Raw genomic sequence first — 23,050 nt, 5'->3', positions numbered from 1 at the left:
GAGTGTCGGAGTCAATCATCCGCTACGGTGCACCCATCTGGGCTGAGGCCACGGAACGCCAGTGGTGCCGGCGGATGTTAGCAAGTGCCCAACGACACCTGGCGCAGCGAGTGGTGAGCGGATTTCGCTCCATGAGCTACAGCGTTGCTGTACTCATGGCCGGGCTCATTCCACATCACCATCTGATAAGGGAGGATGCTCGATGCCACCAGCGATACCTCGCCGACACAGAGGCGAGTCGAATGGTCATCCGACGCGAGGAACGTGCTGTGACACTTGCGGCATGGCAACGGGAGTGGGACGCGAACGCTGCAAATCCAGGAGCCAGCCGCTATGCACGTTGGGCACACCGCCTGATTCCCGATGTGCATTCATGGATGGTACAGAAGCGGGGTGAGGTGGATTTTCATCTTGCCCAGATACTCTCGGGACATGGATTTTTCCGAGAGTTTCTGCACGTCTGCGGCTTCGCTCCATCTCCAGAATGCCCGGAATGCACAGGCTCGGTCGAGTCAGTGGCTCACGTGCTGTTCCAATGTCCGAGATTTGTAGAAGTCCGGCGCGACCTACTGGAGCTGGGAACGGACGGTCCCATTACCGAGGAGAACATCGGGCGGAGGTTGCTGCAAAGTTCAGATTCTTGGACCCGAATCAAGGAAGCGGCACAACGCATAACCACAGTTCTGCAGCTGCGCTGGAGAGAGGATGAGGCAGCGATGAACGCGCTTATCAGTTCCGCCTCCGAAGAGGCGACAGTCAACGCAGAACAGGCGCAGGACGAGGCTGCAGTACGACGAGCGGCCCGAAACCGTCAAATAAGGGCCCGTAGAGCTCGGCTACGCGCGGAGCAGCTTGGCGACATGGAACTGGCGTCCGCGTTACGACTTTTGTACATGCCAGCAGCCAGCGATGCAGCACCAGCCGAAGCCACACCAGCACCAGTAACAGCAGCAGTAGCACCACCGACACCACAACGCAACCGGAGGCGAACGCAGAGAAGGGTCGGACAACAACAACTATCCGACAGTCGGCTGCAGGGTCACACAGCGCAACTTACTGTGGAAATGGACCAGCGCCAAGCTACGGTGACACCATCGTCACCGCCACCATCGGGCGAGAGACAGGAGAGGCGTACTGGCCTAACACCAGAAGAAGAAGCAGCCGTTACCGCTCAAGTAACATCAGGGCGCTAAGAGAGCTGCTCTAGGCACAGAGGATGACTCCCACGCGAGTAACGGAAGGGCTTAAGCTAGGTCAAAAGGTTTTTTTTCTCATAAAGGATGAAGGCACAATAGTGTATAAATGCGTAATAATAATAATACTAATAATAAAAAAGGAAGGTCCAATCGGACGGTCTTATCCGGTGGGTAAATCCCTAACGGGTAACCCCCATCGGAAGGTGTGCGCAGTTGTATGTTAACTATGTAAATTTTTTGACAAATAAACTGCGGATACATTAAAAAAAAAAAAGGAGTGACTCCAATCGGCATTGAAGAAGTAACATTTCAAGGTCGGAGCCGTTCGGAGCAATCCGGACCCGACTGACAAGATGCAGGCAAAGAAAATGGTGAGAGCGTTACATTGGCTCCCAATCGTTCATCCTCCTCTAAATCTCAGACACGAAGCAGATTATGCATCATGTACTTTCTCTATCTTCCTGGTGCAGTAGGTTCTACTGAGCAGTGGCGGATTTAACGGTAAGTAGACTGAGGACCCCGTCGGTTTTGGGGCTCCGTGGATGGTCCAGCATATACAACAGTGTTTACAGTATTCTCATCGAAAGCCTCAGTGCTCGATAGGGGCCCCCACTTATTTTACCACCTAGGACCCCCGACACACTCAAGCCGCCACTGCTGCTGAGACAAACTACAGAGATTATAAGAGCAAAAAGGCTGCGTTCGAAATAGATAAAAAAGTTTACAGTTGAAATGTAACGCTTCGCAACCCTTATTTTTTTGGTCGACCAATTTCGTTCCACCAATTGATGCAAGTTCTACAGTGTAAACCAACAATTTAATATTAATTTAAAAGATATTTTAACCAAGAAGCTTAATCGTAAAAAAATTATGTACAATTGACATTCTTTTCTTATTGACATTTCCAAAATTTCCTCAAAAAAAAAAATACCCACCGGATGACCGTTGCTCTAAATCCATCACTGCTGCTTATACGAGTGTTATTTATAGTCCAGTAGGTGATCAGTGCACGGCGATCCAAAATGAGACCGATGCTGCTAACCACAATAGAAACAAGAGTGTTCTTTCTCTCTTTTTTCAAGAGTCCATGATAACGATGGTTAGTTAATCGTACTCGAAATTCAGTCCATATTCGCGAGAACATCCAGCTGTTCTGTGGCGTAGGTCTAGCATAATGATCCCATCTCTCATTCAAAGGTGATCAAAGGTTTTACTATCAGATGCTTGGTACGTTTAACTAAAAATAACACGTACGTCTCAACGAACGCGATGAATTATCAATCAGTCTGGATTGTGCCTCATCTTGAAGATGACAGCGTACATTTGTGTGTTTATAAGTGTTTTAATTTTAGTTACAACACTGCATTGTAAGTTTCAGTCTATGAAAAGTATTCTTGGCGATTCTTACAATTCATTATATTTTTTTTTTGTTAGACTCTGACGCTTACTGGCGTAACGATCTCAAACATGAAGCTATAAAAGGTAATTAATTGACCAAAAGATCATTATTACAAAGGTGCTTAATATTGATGCCTATATCAGGATTAAAACAAGAAAACATTTTAAAACGACATAAGAGGCAAGAAGTTTCTCATGCAACTGCAGACGACAAAGAAGGATTGCAGCTGGAGTTTCCACATATAGTTCCTGTAGCACTTGGTGGTGGAGGACGTGGTTGCCTAGGGGTATTGCTGTCTGAAAATTTTGTCGTTGGATCAGCGCACTGTCTACACTCCAGGTAGTTTATCAAAAATCATAAATAATAATGTATGTCATTCATGAAACTAATTTATTATACAAATATTTTTTTTACGTTTGAAATATTTTGCAGCACTTCTGTATCAGTCCATGGAGAACTCGTTAATGTCTCAAAAATTATTATTCACCCTATGTACAACGCACGTAAAAAAAATTATGATATTGGATTATTGAAGCTCGCGGCAAACGTGAAGTAAGAGTATAATCACTGTTTTGTCTAAAAAATCAATGCTCATTGCTCTCCCAATTTCTGTTTAGTATACAATCAACTGTTGTACCGGCCTGTCTATGGTTGGATGATAATATAAGCATTGCCAATGTTAAATTGATTGGAACAAATGAATTTTTTGGTAGGTAAATCCTAGAACCGTAGAGTTTTACTTTCCTTTCATCAATTCAAACTTCATTGAATTTAAAATTCATTTCATAATTTCACTACAAAACTAAATATATCATATATATATATATATATTACAATGTCACACGGCAGATGAGAACTACTTAAAAATAGTTGTCATGAGTGCTACAACCAGGAACTAACAAGGATAATGAACTTGGAAAGTGTTGTTTTTGGACAGAAATTTTGATTACTGCATGCTTAGCATCTTGATAGCTGAATGCCAATTATCATAGATTAAAATCGAATGAAGAAATAGCAATCGTAAATAATATAATTTTATGTTGCATCAGTTCAGCAACTTTAAATCCGTAGAAGGTTTTCTCTTCAAATTTGTCCACAATTGACAAAATTATTACGAGTTGTTGCAAGCGAAGATTATTTGCCTTCTAACACCTACATGCATCCATAACCCATACCAGCATATAACTTCGATCAAAGCTGTAAAAGCGCGCTCACCTATTCCGAGCAGTGTCGGGCACTGTACTCGTTTACAAGCAACGAGAGTTACAGCATTGCATTTAGATTTCTTTCAAAGAGTTTTCTTTGCTTAATTTTTATCTCCAAAAAATGTTAAAAGAACAATAGCATAATTCATAATGTATCGAACATAGCAACAGTACTGTACCTTCACCAATGCTTAAATGATCACATAATTGCAGGTTATCATTCAATATGCCATGATCTTTTACAGACGTCTCTAAGATTATTTCGATACCAGTAAATGTTCCTAATGGCTTCTGAATTTTCTACAACGAGAATATGAAGAGACGACACAGCATGTCAAAAGAAAAAGCACTACTACTACTAATTGGACGATCTTTTATTTTTTATAGGTATCAATTTGCCGATCGAACACTAAAAACTTTTACATTCGGCAAGTTTGTTCAACATTTTTTCTCCGATTGCTTGCAGATACAAATTCTATAGTGCAGACCACGAGGATCACACTAAAAAATGCCGAAAAATGTCAACCATACCTCAATTATATCTCGCTACTCACTGGATTCTCACTTACAGTACATCAGATGTGTGTCTTTTACGAATTCGAAGAACACTGGGTATGTATAGCTATTAGCTATGCCGAAACGCATAGTACTCTTCTTTGGGTTTTTGTACCAAACATTGTAATCACCTCGAAAATATTTGCATTACCCTATGGTTTTATTTTGCTCATTATTCCTATATTTTTAGCGGTGGAAAGGTGGACTAGTTTATGTGGATTTAATTTATGAGAACCACATTGTTCCATTTGTTATTGGAAGTGCCTCGTTTGCTCCGATTCGTGGTTTACATAGACTACATGGATTTAGCAAACTGTCCAAATTTGTTGACTGGATATCCAAAATCATGCGCGAGGAAGGGGCAGATGTATCGTTTGAGCCGTTGATTTGTGCCAAGCGCCATTTAGAATATCGACGTCAAATTAACAACACAACATCATTCGAGCCGAACATCGCTGTTGACACCACGGTATCCATTCACAGCCACCCCGATGCACCTCACACAAAGATTTGTGTAGGAGTATTGATAAGAAAAGATGCCGTGATCACATTGGCACAGTGTGCGAGCAATTTAATGTGAGTATTAGGTTGGAAACTCATCGATGACGGTTTCGATAAATCGTGCTAATCTAATGATCTCTTTACAGGTCTTATACTTCCAGAGTAGTTTTAGCCGATGGGTCATTCATTGCGATCCGAGATATCATTATTCATCCCGACTACTCGGACGATTCTCTCTACAGTAATATAGCCATTTTAAAACTTGTCTCGCAAGCATCTGTTACTCCTATCGAAATAGCACCATATTACTCAAAACATGATAAAATAACATTATACGCTAGTGTGATCAATGGCGACCAATCAAAAAGTAAGCAGAATTGAGATAATTTATCGAACAGCATATGATCATGCATTTTATTTTATTTTACAGATAACAAGTTCTTTGCCGTCCATGGACTTAACGTGCGGTTCAGTTACGAATGCAACCCGTCGGAAGAGCATCATTCTCGACTTTTGAAAGGATTGCATCCTGAACATATGTGTCTACAGAACAATCATACGCTTGTTCCGGGTAGCTGCGAGGCACACCCAGGTTCAGCTGTATTTTGGTATCATAATGATAAAAAATACTTGCTGGGGTTGTACATGCATGGGGAAAATTGTGGCTTCGGAGATCAAGCGCTCGGTCTGTATGTGTATGCATACAATGCATGGATCCATTCAGTTATTGAAACACCATCGCAACATTCTCTGGGCTACGTTTTTCCATTCTTAAAAACATCGGACGAATGTTCTTACCCAGATGGTGCGACAGGTACTTGCGTAAGCCATATAAACTGTCCCAATATATCGAAAAGAGCTGGAAAAAGTTTACCAATATTTTACTGCAGTAGCAGAGCAATTGTGTGTTGTCCTAGACATTTGGAAGCACAGAAGGAAGAGGAACATGTAAGTCAATAGCAAATGTGGTGTTCGATAAAAACATTTCATTGAATCTTTTCTATACTACTTTCAGGAAGGAATAGCGTTTGCTTTCTACCGTACTGTGTAAAAATGTCATCGATGTACATATATATATATTTTTTTGTACTACGTATTATTTGAGTGTGGTGTAATGAAGTTTCTAGAGTCTAGACGAATTTAACGACAACACTGCACTTGAAGTGTGACAAAACAACAGATGCACAGTCGAGATTCGGGACAACGTGAATCGGATTGATCATTTCGTTTTCCAAATACAACTGGAACGTTGCTACCCAGCAAATTTTGTCATCCGACATCAGTAATGTTTTTTACTGAAGCGGTTCAGTAATAGAATATTTAACTGATTTTGAGCGTAAAGGTCATGTTTTTACTGATTTTGTTTTCAGTGAAATAATTTGCTGGATGCATTTTAGTAATACGCATTTTACTGATAATCAGCAAAATAAGCGTCAAATCAGTCGTTTTACGGGATATCAGTTAAACAAATGACTCAAAATGCAGCAAATCATTCTGTCAAATTGACCTGTTAGTCAGAACATCCACACAAATCCATGCGGTGCTCGCTTGCTTGTGATGTGAAAAAAAGTTGATTTTGGTAGGCGCTTACAGACACCCTGGTGAAATTTCAGGTGAAATTTCGGCTTACGGGACTAATATCAAACAATTGACAGCCGTGTTGGTGTGTCAAATATTTGCTACAATTAACAATGCCTGATGAAATTTCGTTGAGTCTGTGAGCGCTTACTGAACCACCATAACTTGTTGCGGCAAAATACAGTTTAAAAACTGTATTATACATCATAAAACATGGATGAACATAAATTGAGAGACTGCCAATTGCTGCGCATCAATAAAATACTTAATTTGGAATAAATATTTCACTTTTCAATAATAATAAACTTTTCAGTAATATGCTAATGGCATTACTTTGATTGCAGTAAACGAGCTGTCATTTTGGTGAGCACCCAAACTTACTGAATGATTCAGAAAATATTATTTTTACTGAAAGGATTACTGAATCTTCAGCTCAAAAAAATTCAGTTAAATTCAAGGCCCAGTAAAAGTTCAGTTTGCTGAGGTTTTCTATGTCTATGGGTTTTTACTTTACTATCTGTGGTATCTCACTCAAATTTAGCTCATTTGATACATAGATTATCTGGAAAAAGTTAACACAACCTGCAAAAATATGGTCGATACTGTATTTTTAACTTAAATTAAAAAAAACTCCTTCTATCAACAAGCCCGATCTCTTTCCCGTTGACTGGATGTCCCATATTTCATTGACTTTTGCCAGTAGTATTCTTCTTCTTCTTCTTCTTTGGCAAAGCAACCGCTGTTGGTCAAGGCCTGCCTGTACCCACTGGTGAAATGAGCTTGGCTTTCAGTGACTTATTGTTACCATAGCAGGATAGTCAGTCCTACGTATGGGGGCACGGTCTATTCGGGACTTGAACCCATGACGGGCATGTTGTTACGTCATACGAGTTGATGACTGAACTACCAGACCTAGTACCTAGTGCCAGTAGTACAGCCGATCAAAGATGATAATGATGAACTCATTGGGGTATAGTTTCTATAAACATGTGTTGCGAAAATTCTTTAGTTTTACAAAGTTGAAGTCGAGTGCACACCCACTTTTAAGGTGAAAAGGTTTCTCTAGCCAACTCAACATTGATAGCTTCATTTCTAATCCTTAAAATCGCAATTCAACATTGTCAAATGTATGTCGAACATACACAAACCATTGACAGATCATTGGAGTTTCCATTATTATTATTCAAATGTATTTTACAGGATTGAATTGTTTGCTTAAGGTGAACTAGAGGAACCTTATATCAAGCAATCATTTACGATTCACTTCGGCTGAACGGAATTTCAAATAAGAAAAAAAATCATGCTTTATATTCCCGACAGAATTAAAAATAAATTATAATGAAAATCTAAGCATAATATGATAAAATACTGTGGTTTTCACGTTGATAACTACCACAACAAAAGATTCCAATGTACTTCAAGGATTCTGAACCTGAGTAATATTATTTATTGAGGAAATTACAATGGGATCGTATTGAAACACAACTGCTAAGAATGACTCCTGGATAAAAACAAAGAGTTTTGAAATTACTTGTTCGAAACAGAAACTTATATTTGCTCTGTTGGCAGTGTTGGAGTAATATCTCGCTGAAACGGGGTGGATCCGAAGAAGGTTAACATACACACTAAAAAATATTTCATGAGCTCAGTTAAAAATATTGCCGAAATCAATCAGCTATAGCCCACTTTACTGATATCTCAGTTAAAATTTCACAATTGTCGACAACGAGTTTTACAAATAACCGAAAATTCAGTTGACTTTATTTTTTACTAAATCACGGCAAAATGGTTTACCAAGCTCGTTCTTTAACGATGCTGTCACCGATCTCAAGTGTCAAAATGACCGATATCTCGGTTTAATTATTTTGTTTGTCGAGATTCGGTAATCGATCTGTCATTCGCCTTGTTGTTTACATCGTGTGCAAAGGAAACAAAGTTTGATCGAATCATAGTATCAATGCAGCAAAAATTTCACATTCAGGAACTACATTATGTAAGATACTACGATCTTTCTGCAGCGGTGGAAGTTTCTTATGTGCTGTAGTTACAAATAAATGTTTCTGTCCAGAATAAATCGATGTTACCGGACGTTGAGTGCTATTGTTACATGCCATTAAAACGATGCAACAGTTTTAGGCTATAAAAAACAATTACTAGCGATATCCGACAATCTTCCAGTTTATTGGAATTTTTGTTTTCCCAAACCGAAATCTCAGTTATACACGTATTCTGTCATTGGTCATTATTAGACGAGATTTTCGGTTAAACAGATTTAATAAGGCTATGATAGCCGAGATCTCAGTTGTGCAAATCTCGGTATTTTTTAACCGAGAATCGGCAAAACATTTTAAGAGTGTAAGCTATCCACACCCAACTCCTACTCAATACGTCCCCGTCGTACAGAACAGTAACATGTTTCTCAATTATCCAAGGTTGGGAATACGGGGAAACCCAACCCCTTGAGCGGATGGGTTGCATGGTTCAATTGAGAGAAGGGGTAGATGATTGTTCTCCATGACTCTGGGAGTGACTGGTCTCCATGTTAGGAGCGGCTCCCCGCCAGCGTATGCCTTATCCCGAAGGGCTACACTGGTTTCTCTAGTCTTGGCTCGCTGCAGGACTCTAAAGAGCCAGCGAGCGTAGGCCCTACGACGAGACTGGGGGTTAGGGGAGAGGCCTTGCAAGCCACCCTCGCAAAAAATGTATTGCAACGAAAAGTCAACGAGAAGCAATACCATATCGGACCAATCGATTCAGACCCACGCACCGAAAAAGAACCGAACCCTCTCATCGGATGTAAAGACCCGAATTGCGCTCGAAATAGTAACACTTCTGGCGGTATGCTGGAAAGGCCGTAGCAACTGCACGATCTACTAGAGCGGTGCAGAGACGCTCGAGCTCGGTACTGCGTTCATGGTGCTGGGTGCGATGCAGCAGAGAGTGATCGAGTGGTGGCCGGTCAATGAACGGATGTGCAGGTTGAGGATTTGTGACAGATTCTTCAACCTGAGCATTATTAATGTGCACAGTCCGCATCTTCTATACGCACCTGGAGAGGGTTTACGACCGCTGTCTAAAACATGATGTGAAGATCGTTATCGGCGACATTAATGCACAGGTCGGACAGGATCAGCCAAATAATCCAACCACCGGAAGTTTCAGCGTCCACCAGCCGATAAAATGTGCCTCCTCCAAGTGTTTAGGGCAATACGAAACGCTGTTTCATTACACGTTTGTCCTTGGTTCAAGCCGGAATTCTGCAAAATAAGTAGCGAACTTGCACCTGCCACTGGACGCCAATTATAAACAAAATAATGTCAAAATAATAGCACGGTGAAAAAGGGAGGCTTTGGTCTGTGCAATAAATAGGATCGAAGTACTCTCTTTGTTCCAAATATTAAACACAGTGGCGGATCTAACGGAAGGCGGACTAGGCGGTCGCCAGGGTCCCCGCCGATTTGGGGTCCCCGTAGATCGCTAATTTATAGTATGCCGTATGTATTACATGTCCCGAGGATGGCGAATCATTTGCACCCTCCCCCCTCTCCACGCCTGTGAGTGCCTGTGACTGATTATCGTAGGGTCCCCCCGACGGTATTTCAAGCTCCATCTCTACCAAGTTCAATGCCAGTACTAACCCCCCCCCTCCCCTCTCCCTTTAAAACACCATTTACTATTTACAGGAGGTTTCAACTTGTCTTATCGCCTAGGGCCCCCGATACCCTCAATCCGCCGCTGATTAAACAGTGGATTAAAATAAGTGTTTTCTACAAAAAGTTCACATTTTTGCAACCAAATCGTTCGATTCGAATCGATTTAAATCAAAATATACAGTTTAAGTGGTTCATAGAGCGAAATATACATAATTTAGTAAAGTACAATTCTTAGCGGTTTAGCTAAGAAATCTATTCGTTTTGGTCAAAATCAGTCGACATATTTTCATTTGTGCTTAAAAAATCGAAAAAGTGCTCATTTAAAAAAAATAATTAGTAGAATATGCGGCAGAAATACTCAACATTAAAGGAAAAATGCTGGCTTCCACCAATGTGTATTTTGGATAAACAACCATTTATAGGCAGTGTGCAATAATTGGGAGGTGTGCAACAATTGGCAAATTACCCCAGGGCCAATCAGTCTGCTGAGTAATAGACATAAACAAGAGCAAGAGCTGGTTTTATTTGTAAGATTTCCCTGGTTCTCCTGGATCCCACAAACAGTTGCCTGTTGCAGTATCGCACATTTACTCTGCAGCTCCCGTACATTTTTTAGCAATCATACAGTGTGTGTACGTTGATAAGATTTTGAGCACAGAGTTATTTTATAGCTATATTTCGTTATTTTATGGTGCTAGTTTATGATCTTTAAGGAACTCTCAATTGTTCAATATCGAGGAAGTCTTTATGTTAATCAAATGCTAAATCTTTCAATCAAATTGGATGCCTTTTTGATAATAATGTACGCATAGTCAAATTCATAGCGTAGGAAAAGGTAGACCAACACTTAACAATTGAAACACAGTTTCTGCATCGTACCCCAAAGCAGGAAAAGTTTAAATATTACAACCCAAAACATGAACAATGCAATAAGGCCCACCGTTCTTGTAAACAACTAACTAGTTGTTCTTGTAAACAACTCAAATGAACAAACCTAACTAGGTGAAAACAATAACGTTAAATCAGACCAAACATCTAAGCCGGAACCAAATGTAATATACCGACAACCTCCCATCAGCACAAATAAAACCGCCACCGATCATGGCGGATTACATTCAATCGGGCTGTCGGAATAGATACACTTCCAACATTTATCAACTTCACGTTTCAAGAGTTTGTAAATGTCCACCTACCCAAAGTAAGGCCAACAAGCTCTATCGTTTTCAGTAATGGGAAACCCTTCCGGATTCTCTTAATCCAAACTAGACCAGGAGTATCCAAATTTTTCAGTTTGCGGGCCACATTGCTTCACAATCAACGTTCTTGGTGTCCATTTTGACTCTACATTCATAATGAGTGGCAGTTCAAATCTTGTTTGAATAAGAAAATACTTATTGAATATACCAAATTTCTACAGCTTTTGTTTATTGAATCTTGATTTTCGTCTTTCAGTAGTAAAAATTTAAATTTTGATTAATTAGTCAGAAAAGAAAGCTATTTAAGGTTTGCACAGTCATCGCGGGCCCAAGGGCTGTAGTTTGGAAACCCCTGGTCTGGACGATTACGATTCGATCAGTCCGCTTCAAAAGATTTGAACTTCAGTAAACAAAACATAAACTTTTCTTAAAGATTATTGAATGCCAGTTTCAAGTGAATACATCTGTCTAAACATTGCTGAGATATATTCGACTGTAGTAGTGCGTGCGATTCCCTGTATAGTTTATGGGTTTTCTCTTGATCCCATAAACAGCTGTCTGACTGATAGGAACCATATATGTAATGAGAGATGAATGCAGTCGTCAAAGGCTCTATAAAGAAAAACAATCTCAAAGGCCTATGTATAAACACAACCAACCGATCATTTATTGAGTTTCCACTCAATGAATTCCGAGAAACCATACAGCTGTTGTGCTGGATGCAGTAGCTCTTTAATAACAGTTATTAAACTAGAGTTTTTGTTACAACTTTGGAAACAGGCTCTTTCTTTCACTCACCAATTAGTATGTTTAATGTAGACAAAAAACATTATGTGATTCCGTGTTCAGCGAAAGATTGTCGCATAAATTCGCAAACTTATCCACGATTTCGAACATTCGGGAATAATCGGCCTGATTAATCCGACCATATCATATCGGTAGCGCAGTCTGCTGCTTATCGATGACAGCCACACTGCTTTTCTAATCCAGTGGTTTTGAAACTTTTAGTAGCTTTTCCCCCCCAGCAGGTTGCATTTTGGTTTGCATGCTCCATTAACAAGTTCAAGAGTTAGGGGAGAGGCGAGAAAGGGAGTTGCTGGATAGTCCAGTGTAAGAGAATAACATTATTTTTGGTTATCCAGTCTTACAAATTGTAAATAATTGTCAAAGTATTATTTGTTTTTGTTTTTAACATGCAGCATTTTCTACAGCCCCTTTTCAAGCCTCAACTGCCTGGCAAATCACGGCCCTTGATATTTAGCGCTATAATTACTTGCCCCGCCTTAAGAACGGATTCAAACAAAAACGGTACAAAATTAGTAAAACATGATTTTCTGTTGGTACTAATCTAAAAGTCATACTTCTAGCTTTTGTTTCATTTTGCTCGATCATGCTGAATTTAAAGGGAGTTTTGGACCAGAAATGTTTGGTTTCAACAACCTTTCAGAATGTTCAGTTTCATTTGATTATTAAATTGGTCGTTTTTAATAAAATTAAGAAAGAAAGAAAGAAAGAATAAAATAATTTCTCCTGGGTCCTTGCTCTAATCAAACGTTAATTATAATGATACTGGTTTAAATTAACTCTAAATGATTCCACATTAAAAAAGCTACTTGTTAATTATCTAATACAAAATCCCAAACTTTTGCTCAATAGCTATAAGAAATAAAGTTTATGTGAGAATCATACGCTAATTATTCTAAAATTCTAAAAGTAAATATTTGATGCTTGATTTTGCCTTTAATCTTTTTTTCTGCTTAATCCATCTTGTGAATCACGGGTATGGGCCTTAATGTGTACAATTATTACGCTTTTGTATACGATTTTTTTAGATTGTATATTTCAAGTTTAACTAAAAAAACATTGTATCCTGTAATTAAAGCATATTTGTATGGCATGTTTTTTTGATTGCTGCCCGTGAAATTTACGCAGTAATAAGTACAGTTACTCCCCTTCATTACTCAGCAATGTATAGAGAAACTATGTTTGATTCCAATCCCTGTTTTTCTTAGCCTAGTGCTACTTAAAATATGGCTTCAACAACACCTCGATTCAACACAACCACTCTAAGAGATAACAATGTACAATGTACGGCAAAAAAGAGAAGCGTACATCTCAACCCAACAGCGATAACCATCGAAACAACTGTATTCCTTTTTTGTAGTTGGAGAGTGAATCTTCAAAAGGTACTCATCTTAAGAGGTAGAATGGTAGAACATTCTTCTCCCCAAGATGAGTTATATGAGATTTATCGTGACCCAAAACTCGTGAAGCGGGTTAAGAATCCGATGCGACACACTAAACCACTTCTCGATCTATCCAAAGCTGCCGATGCGCTGTGATGCGTATTACTTCTTGCAGGGTCGTTCGTGTGGTGCACCCTGATTGTTGACGCACATCTGCCACGAATATCCAAACATTCATTGATGCTAGTTGACACTGCATTACATGGTGAGGTGCAGAATAGATCGTTCCCCCATATGTAGGACTGACTATGCTGCTATGGTAACAATAAGTCACTGAAAGCCATGCTCACTTAACTGCACTAGTGAGTACAGGCAGGCCTTGACCGACATCGGTTGTTGTGCCAAAGAAGAAGAAGAGAAAGGAAGGCGAAGGAGGAGTATAATAGGAAAATATAAACTAAGAAAAGAATAACGAATTATAAACTAAGAAAAGAATAAGAAAAAAACTGAAAGGATAAGAAAAGAATGGAAGAACTTCTGTTAGTCGCTTTTCAGCTTATTGTAGCCCTTGCGAAAGTGGCAGTTGCCGAAGGTCTAAAGGACCACCATTTGCGTCCCCTTGCCGTTTACGCCACCTTACAGTTTGTGGACTCTCCACATTGCACCTTACTTGGAGTTTGGTGAAAATTGTCTTGGCTGCCGCGCGGACGGCCTCCCATGTTTCTCGACTGGCACACATCTCCGGCACAATGTTATCCATTATTAGTTAGGAACGGCACCGCTGCTGCATCTCAGTAAGGGCCTGGTCGAATCATGGACAGAGGAACAGCACGTATTCTACGTCTTCCACGGCGTTCTAGTACTGCATGCCTAAGAACCGTAGAACTCTCCGTAGTTTAATGAACAATAAGCTCACCAAAACTGGCAATTTTAATTGCAGTTAAACTAATAAAAATATATGTCTTTTAACATAGTTTAGAGTTTTATCACATTCACGAGCAAGGGCATAGTAGAAAAAACTGCTTCGTAGCAAGTTACAGTGTATGTAACGGTCAATGTAGCCATCAAATTTAATAAGCTCCACTTAAGTCATAATCAATATCAACTGCACTCATTATCATGAATTATGGTCAAAGTTCATTTCCGGATGCGTGGATGCAGTATAAATCAGAAAGCAACAGTTCATTCAACGTGTAACGTACCCTTTGAATTATCAGTCAGTCTTAGTTTTGTCTCTGGTTGAAGATGTCAGCATATATTTCTGTGTTTATAAGCGTGATCGTTTTAGGTTTAACAGCGCAAGGTAAGTGGAAATGTGTTTTTTATTCATTCCCCTCTTTACATCAAGAAAAAATCTTACCTCAAAATCAAGAATCTTCTTTGCAAGTCTTTTGCCGCTTGCATGTAACTTCTCCCGAGTATTCTCGGTAGAGTTGATATTTAAAAAAGTTTATCTGGTTTATATGAAGCATTGGTTATAGTTCTTTCGTAAAGATTAGTGATCCGGAAAAATAAACATTCGCTGGCCATAGGTTTCTGGTGACTGGATAGTGTCGATGCTGGTGTCTATCAGGATACGTTCCGCAGTGTAACCATTGCATTTGGTTAAGATGTAGTAGACGATGATGTCATAGAGGAGGGCTGGATTTATGAAATTATAAAGTGTAGGTATGCCGGGTGTGTTCATCCAAAAACGTGATAGTTCTCTTTTATGGATAGCCTGTCCAGGATATTGTTGTGGTCTTGGTGGTTCTCAAGAAAGAACATAGTAAGGCCGAAGTCAAATGAAGTCTCGGCGTGGAAGAGTGTTATGGTAGCAGGACGGGTTTTAGCGTCCTGCGTTCGCTAGTCGAACTGCTATGTCGTTTTCTTAAATTCCTGTGTGTCCACAGCCAGTCCATGAGTCCGAAGTATTTTTTTTATCGTTCAACCGATTGTGGTAAGTACCAGCACTAGGGACGACTACCGATTTTAATGAATTTGTTGACTGAAGGAAGAGTTGATTATGCCATCATGGAAAAATCGGCATTTGCCCAATGCATAAGGACATGAGGCGGTCCCGTCGTACAGTCGTTAACTCGAACGATTCAATAACATGCCCGTCACGGGTTCAAGCCTACAATGGACCGTCCCCCCGTAGCGAAGATTGACTATCCGGCTGCGTGGTAATGGATTGAGTCTTGAAAGCTTGTATAGGCCGGCATGTCCGCGTAGAACGTTACTCCAAATAGAAGAAGAAGATGATAAGGGCCGATGCTTTGATGTTTTTCTCGATCATTCCTATTGCAGCTGCTACTATCTTGTAGGTTTTGATGTGGTGGAGAGGTTAAAGTCCACTTTCACACAGAAGTTATGGGGCTTGTAATGAATGCCCCGGTAGCGCAGCTGATGGCGGTATGGTAGAGTGGTGCTATTTGTTTTTGAAAATGTTTCTGTTGTGGATACTATTTTGATACCGTAGAGAAGTTTTGGTAGAAGCCAACTGTTGATGATTTATAGCTGTGTTTGAAGGGAGGCGCGACGTTAACCAGTACCCAGTGTATCGATTAGCATGGTGGCTGTTCCTTTGCCATCCTTAATGCCTGCGGAAGGCGATGGACTCTCCCAAAAGGGGGATATTATATACCACTAATTGCTTGTCTTTTTGGTTTTGGTCTTGGTAGTTTCCGTGTCTTCAGTATCTGATGATGAGTAAATTCGTCCGATCTCAATCTTTTTCCAGTGTGTGTGTCATTACAGGGTTTTCGATGATATTATTGATATGTTCATCGAGTTGTTGATTCGTTCGAGCATATAATTGACTCTTTCAGCCTCTCTTGGTCAACTGCTCAGCATGATCCAAATTTGCCATTTCTACACTATGAGCCACTTACGCGGTTGGCTCTCTCCGCTCTATTTACGGACGGGATGCATCATAGCTGACTTCTCCAGCTCAATGGTCATCTTAACACCAGCGGACGCGTTTAAAACCTGGTATTTGTGAATAGTGCTGTTGCTTCTGTTTGCCTTCCGCTAGAACTGTGCCTCATCCCGGTGTTAGCAATTAACGCCTAACATCCTAGGCTTGAGTTGGCTATCCCGGTACCACGAGAGAATTCAGCCGTTGCTGCGCTATCACCACGCCTTCACTACGCGCGGACGGACTTTAACAGTCTTCTACCGATGATCGCCTCGTTCGCAAATGTCTTCGATTGTTCCAATTACGCCAATCTTGATCTCGCCGTAAACGATTTTGAGCGGTTCATGTCGCAAGCCCTTAACGAGTGCACCCCGGTTAAACGACCTAAACGAGACCCTCCCTGGGGTGACCGAACGCTGCGCAGGCTCAAAACGGCTAAGACTGCTGCATATCGTGATTATCTGTTGCGTGTCCCGCATCAATGCGCTATTACAGGGGTTTCGATGATAACAGGTTGGCTGATAAGTCCCCGGTCTGACACATAGATGGCGCCGCTAGTATTAAATTGATATTATTTTTATATAGTACCAACCTTCAAATGATTCGTGTCAAAATTTGACGTCTGTATGTCAATTAGTTTGTGAGACAGAGCGTCTTTTGTCAAGCAACTTTTGTTATTGTGAAAAAAATGGAAAAAAAGGAATTTCGTGTTTTGATAAAATACTGTTTTTTGAAGGGAAAGAATACAGTGGAAGCAAAAACTTGGCTTGATAATGAGTTTCCGGACTCTGCCCCAGGGAAATCAACAATAATTGATTGGTATGCAAAATTCAAGCGTGGTGAAATGAGCACGGAGAACGGTGAACGCAGTGGACGCCCGAAAGAGGTAATACACCCGAGTTTTTGCGTCGATATGTGACAATGGATGAAACATGGCTCCATCACTACACTCCTGAGTCCAATCGACAGTCGGCTCAGTGGACAGCGACCGATGAACCGGCTCCGAAGCGTGGAAAGACTCAAAAGTCCGCTGGCAAAGTAATGGCCTCTGTTTTTTGGGATGCGCATGGAATAATTTTTATCGATTATCTTGAGAAGGGAAAAACCATCAACAGTGACTATTATATGGCGTTATTGGAGCGTTTGAAGGTCGAAATCGCGGCAAAACGGCCCCATATCAAGAAGAAAAAAGTGTTGTTCCACCAAGACAACGCACCGTGCCACAAGTCATTGAGAACGATGGCAAAAATTCATGAATTGGGCTTCGAATTGCTTCCCCACCCACCGTATTCTAAAGATCTGGCCCCCAGCGACTTTTTCTTGTTCTCAGACCTCAAAAGGATGCTCGCAGGAAAAAAATTTGGCTGCAATGAAGAGGTGGTCGCCGAAACTGAGGCCTATTTTGAGGCGAAACCGAAGGAGTACTACCAAAATGGTATCAAAAAATTGGAAGGTCGTTATAATCGTTGTATCGCTCTATGTTGAATAATAAAAACGAATTTTGACAAAAAAAATGTGTTTTCTTTGTTAGACCGGGGACTTATCAGACAACCTGTTATTATTGACATGTTCAGCAAGTTGATTCGTTCGAGAATATAATTGACTCTCTCAGCGAGATATTGAATTGTTCGGAAGCAGGTATAACTCTTGTGTGTGAATTATCAATTAACATTTATTGCGTCCTGTCTCAATAACGGTCAGCGAGCAAAGAGATCGAGCTAAGGGCCGCATGTCCTTAGTTCCCTAATTCTCACTCCGGTTGCCAACGCAGTTGGCAACCATGGCCTAACTTGATTCAGTGGAAGGTTGAGGTGCACAGCGACAGGTGGCGTACATGCTATAATTTGTTGCCTGCTAGGCGAAGATCGCTAGAACTGGTCTAACGCGAATCGAACGGTTAGAACTGGTCTAACGCCGTAACGGTCACTACACAGGCATTAATATGTTCGGCGATACTATTGAGCTATCGTTTGTTTTGTTTACACCCTGTGCCGAAGCGTGTAATTTTTCATTCCTAGATGTCCTATCAGCAGTCAATGTATTGTCAATGGTATTTGGGGTAATGGTTTGTAATCACTAAATTATTAGCATGATTATTCTATTTAAATCTCTCCATTTTCGTTACAGTCACCGCGAATTCACAGTTCACGCTTTATCAAAATGGGGAAAGTGTTGGTAAATAGGCTTGTTATATTAGTTAGTCTATGTGTATTAGTTTGAATTGATGAAACAAATCTTTATGTTTAATATTTTTTTGGCAGACAAAAAAGACGTATATCTTAACAGATATAAAAGGCAGGAAGCTACGCATAACATTTCTACATACCAAGACGCTGATCATATATTGTACAAAGAAATTCCGTTTTTAGTTTTCGTAGAAACTGAAGTGCCGGGAATTGTAAATCCAGGGATATTAATATCAGAAAATTTTGTTCTGATACCGGCCCACCTCATAAAACGAAATACGTAGTGTATTATCTCCATAGAATAGGTTGTTACAACAATGAGTAATCATTTAATTAATTCACTATCTTACATAATTACAGCAAAGTTACATTTGTACTTATCGCTAGAGAACGTTTTACAATATCAAAGAAAATTCGTCATCCTATGTACCGTGGGAAACAAAAGCATTTTGACATTGGATTGCTAAAGCTCGAAAATAACGTCAAGTAAATTTTTCTAATCTACGAATTCTTTCATATTAGTTATGTTAAACATTTCAAACTCTTATTTAATATTCCCTGTAGCTTACAAAGCAATGTTTTACCCGCTTGTTTATGGCTGAATGATGAAAAAAGCAACGCTGAGTTGATAGTCGCTAGATGGAATCATCGCGAAGGTATGTTTTTGGAAGAAAAATTTACACACATCTTTTCTTGACTAATTATCTACTATCCTTGTTTTTTTTTATTATTTTTTATTACTGCCAGGCATATCATCATTAACGAAGCAAACGGAGATTGTTGTAAAAGATTTTGAAAGTTGCATTTCCTTCTTTGACCCAAATATCCTTGCAGCAAATAATATATCATTTTTAGATCATCAGATGTGTATCGTCAACGAAATGGAGGACGCAATGGTATGGTTGACTTTACTTAAAATAACCAATATACTTGTCAAATTAAAGTAGAAATAATAAAGTTGAACCTGAGTAACAATATATAACAAGAGCGATCTGTATGCATTTGTATCTATTCGTTTCTTTTCAGGATTTGAGTGGTGGACCGTTGTACATGGATTTGGTTCATGACGATCATAATGTTCCATTTGTGATTGGAATAGCTTCAACGGCCACAGGAGCTAATTTGTACGAAGTCGATATATTCACAAAACTCTCCAAATTTGGTAATTGGATTGCCGAAACAATGCGCGAGGAAGGTGAAGAAGTATCGTTTGAACCATTAGAATGCGCCAAACGTCATTTACAGTATCGACGTCAAATTAACGGTTCTAAATTATTCGATTCGAGCAACTCTATTGACTACATGGTATCCATTCACGGCAATCCAGATACAAATCAGACAATCAAATGTACTGGAGCATTAATCGGAAAAGATGTCGTGGTCACATTAGCACTGTGTGTGATTAATTTCATGTGAGCACATAAGTTGAAACTTTATATGAAAAGCTTTCAGCAAATAATATCGTTATGGTAATCTCTTTCCAGGCCTTATTCATCCTATGTGGTTTTGGACGATCGATCAACCATCAACGTAAAACATATCATCATACATCCTAACTACACGGCCAATACTCTATATAATAATATAGCAATATTAAAGCTTGTGTCGGAAGCATCTATTACTCCCGCTCAAATAGCAGCAATTCACTCAAAACATAATAAAATAACCTTGTACGCTACTGACGGATCAAAAGGCAAGCTGTTTTATGGGAAGGCTACATACATTATTTAATGATGCATTTTCTCTCCAGATAAGCACTACTTCTCCGTCAATGGACTTTCACTCAAGTTCAGTGACGGATGCGTCCTTTCCGACGACCACCGTTTTCTACTCCTAGAAGGATTGCAGCCGGAGCATATGTGTCTTCAAAGCGAGTATTCACTTGTTCCGGGAAGCTGCGAGGCACACCCAGGTTCACCTGTGTTTTGGGAGCGGTATAGTACAAAATACTTGGTAGGGTTGTACATGGATGGGAGACACTGTGGCTTTGGAGAACAAGCAATCGGTCTTTACATTTATGAGCATAATCTCTGGATCAAGTCGGTGATAAATTCACCATTAAGCAAGTCACGCGAGTACATCGATCCTTTCTTGAATCTATCACATGTATGTTCGTATGCAAATGGAAGGAGAGGTACATGCGTGAACCAAACGAGCTGTCCTAATGTGCGCCAACGGATGGAAAATAATTTGCCAATATTCTACTGCAAGAACAGATCAGTAGTTTGCTGTCTCTCAGATTCTGAAACACAACTGGAAGCGGAACATGTAAGTGAACTGTTACAATATGGATGCTGCTAAATCATTGAACCTTACGTTGTGTTTTTGTTTCAGGAAATAACGTTTGCGATAAATCGCTGTTAGACACCACTCTTATTGTAAATCGACGAATAATATTACACATATGATTATATTACCATGCTTTGTTTACTCATTAGATTATAAGAAACATAATCAAACTCTGTATAATATTTCAGGGGATCAGTTTTGCAATTTTGCACCATTAAAACTAAATATAATTTGGCTGAATGTTCATCTCAACATAAAGATGTTTCTATTATTCTCAATAAAGAGCATGAATCCTGTTCAGGCAGAATTCAGCCACCTTTTTTTATTTTTAATATGGTCACCAATTGTGCTACATGAAACTTATCCTTGGTAATTTGAAGGTATTGGAGCATACTATACAATTTTGCGGGCTTTCATAACCAATGACATAACAAAATCAAACATTTCTAAATAATAGTGCCTGTATCGATTACAGGCCATATCGGATTAACAGACCATAATCGTATATTAATAGACATACCATATCGGAATGTTCTTTAAATAAATAAATTTAAAAAAATAATACTCCTTAATAAATGAACTTTGTCTACTATCAAGAATTCGTGGCTGAGTAAAGCACTGACCAGCATTACCGTCGGGAAGTGTTAAAATGGTACAGCATTATAACTGCCCTAAATTTTTACCTAAAGTAAAATATTTGAAAATAATTCAACAAACATTAAAAAACAATCGAGAAAACTACTAAAAGACCTTTACAGATTGCATACAACTAGAACCTTAACAAGATGATACATCGGTTATGTGAAATCTAATGATAGGCATCGTCGGATAAGTCGTTACATTCATCTCTACAACAACATAATGAAATGTCAATGGAATACCTTTCGTTTGAAGCCAAAACACCGAGAAAGGCCTACATTCGCATAACCGCTTAGGGCCTTCACTCGTGTTAATCCGCCATTGCTTAGGGGAAAGCGTGACAAAATGGGCATGTGGGGTAATATGGGTACCCTCTATTTAAGCATTATTTCACTACTATTTCACTCAAAATGTATTCATCAGAGTGTTCTATTCACACCATGTAAGTTTCATACCCCTTACATAAGAAATAACTAAGAAAAATGCAAAATAAGCTAAGAAAAATGCTAAGAAAAATGCAACACGCTTAGCCGCAACCCAGCATGCTTCAGAAGGATTACTAACATTACGACCAAGTATTCCCGTACTTACAGCAATAGCTGGTCGCATACACACCGATATGTATAGAAGAGCACCAACAAGACTTCTAAATTGAGTAGTATCTTTCAAAATAGAGCTTGCTGCTTGCTGCTTAAAAAATCCTTCATCCATCGGATTTTTCGCAGTTTTTAATTAGCTCAATCCGAACTTACGAATCAATTTTTCAATGTAACCTTCGAGGCTAACGCCCTAGTTACCTTTTCCACAATTAACCTCCATTCCCAAAAAGTAACTAACTGGTCCCTGGTCCGTCATTTCGAAATGTTCGGTTAAAGCGTGATACACACAATCAATGAGAGTCTCGTCCACACAACCGACTATCATATCATCCATGTACACTAAAATGTAGACTCTTTTTCCATCTTCAGTTTTAATGTACAGACACTGATCAGCAGCACTTTGTTGCAAGTCAATCTCTATCAGAACACCGTGCTGTTTCTGGTTCCAACATCGAGCTGATTGTTTCAGACCATAAATACTCTTTTGCAATCGACAAACCAAATGCTTTTTGCCTTTTATCTCGTATTCAGGTTGTTGCATAAAAAGCTCCTGATCTAGATCACCATATATAGGCCGTTTTAATATCTAAATGCCATAATTTCATCTGTGTTTTAGAAGTTATAGCGAGCATCAAACGAAATGTTGAATGGCTTGTGACCAGAGCAAATACTTGATCATAGTCTTCGCCAAATTGCTGGGAATAGCCTTGCGCCACTAGACGAGCTTTGTGTTTGATTACTTGTCCAGCTGCATTTCTCTTCAACTTAAAAATCCAGCGGCAACCAACAACCTTTCTGCCAGCAGGTAGCTCTACCAATGCATCACATGTTCCGTTTTCTTCGTGTGATTTCAGCTCATTTTCCATTGCCGATATCCAATTTTTCGCGCGCTTCACAGACGAAAACTTCTTTCAAATTTCTGGGTTCTTCATTTTGTGCAGAAGATTCCGCCATATAACTTTCCTCCCT

General features: G+C 39.8%; 2 protein-coding genes across 2 annotated transcripts; both read left to right on the top strand.

The window, feature by feature from the left end:
• The first annotated feature begins 2,495 nt into the window (after positions 1 to 2,495).
• Positions 2,496 to 10,344, top strand: LOC120959753 (uncharacterized). The gene is made up of 10 exons (XM_040383384.2): positions 2,496 to 2,563; positions 2,631 to 2,678; positions 2,739 to 2,934; positions 3,028 to 3,147; positions 3,213 to 3,304; positions 4,267 to 4,412; positions 4,546 to 4,931; positions 5,003 to 5,223; positions 5,287 to 5,804; positions 5,872 to 10,344. Exons 1-10 carry the CDS (start codon positions 2,506 to 2,508, stop codon positions 5,905 to 5,907), a joined length of 1,821 nt encoding a protein of 606 aa, XP_040239318.2. The 5' UTR covers positions 2,496 to 2,505; the 3' UTR covers positions 5,908 to 10,344.
• Positions 10,345 to 14,671: 4,327 nt separating this feature from the next.
• Positions 14,672 to 20,967, top strand: LOC120959279 (uncharacterized). Its single transcript, XM_040382558.2, has 10 exons — positions 14,672 to 14,772; positions 18,496 to 18,543; positions 18,630 to 18,834; positions 18,915 to 19,040; positions 19,119 to 19,210; positions 19,302 to 19,450; positions 19,581 to 19,966; positions 20,039 to 20,247; positions 20,305 to 20,822; positions 20,889 to 20,967. Exons 1-10 carry the CDS (start codon positions 14,715 to 14,717, stop codon positions 20,916 to 20,918), a joined length of 1,821 nt encoding a protein of 606 aa, XP_040238492.2. The 5' UTR covers positions 14,672 to 14,714; the 3' UTR covers positions 20,919 to 20,967.
• Positions 20,968 to 23,050: the final 2,083 nt, after the last annotated feature.

The sequence above is a fragment of the Anopheles coluzzii genome, chromosome 3 (genome assembly GCF_943734685.1).
Source record: "Anopheles coluzzii chromosome 3, AcolN3, whole genome shotgun sequence".
NCBI classification, from domain to species: Eukaryota; Metazoa; Arthropoda; class Insecta; order Diptera; family Culicidae; genus Anopheles; species Anopheles coluzzii.
The sequence above is the reverse complement of the archived record's forward strand: the minus strand, read 5'-3'. Positions and strand labels throughout refer to the sequence as shown.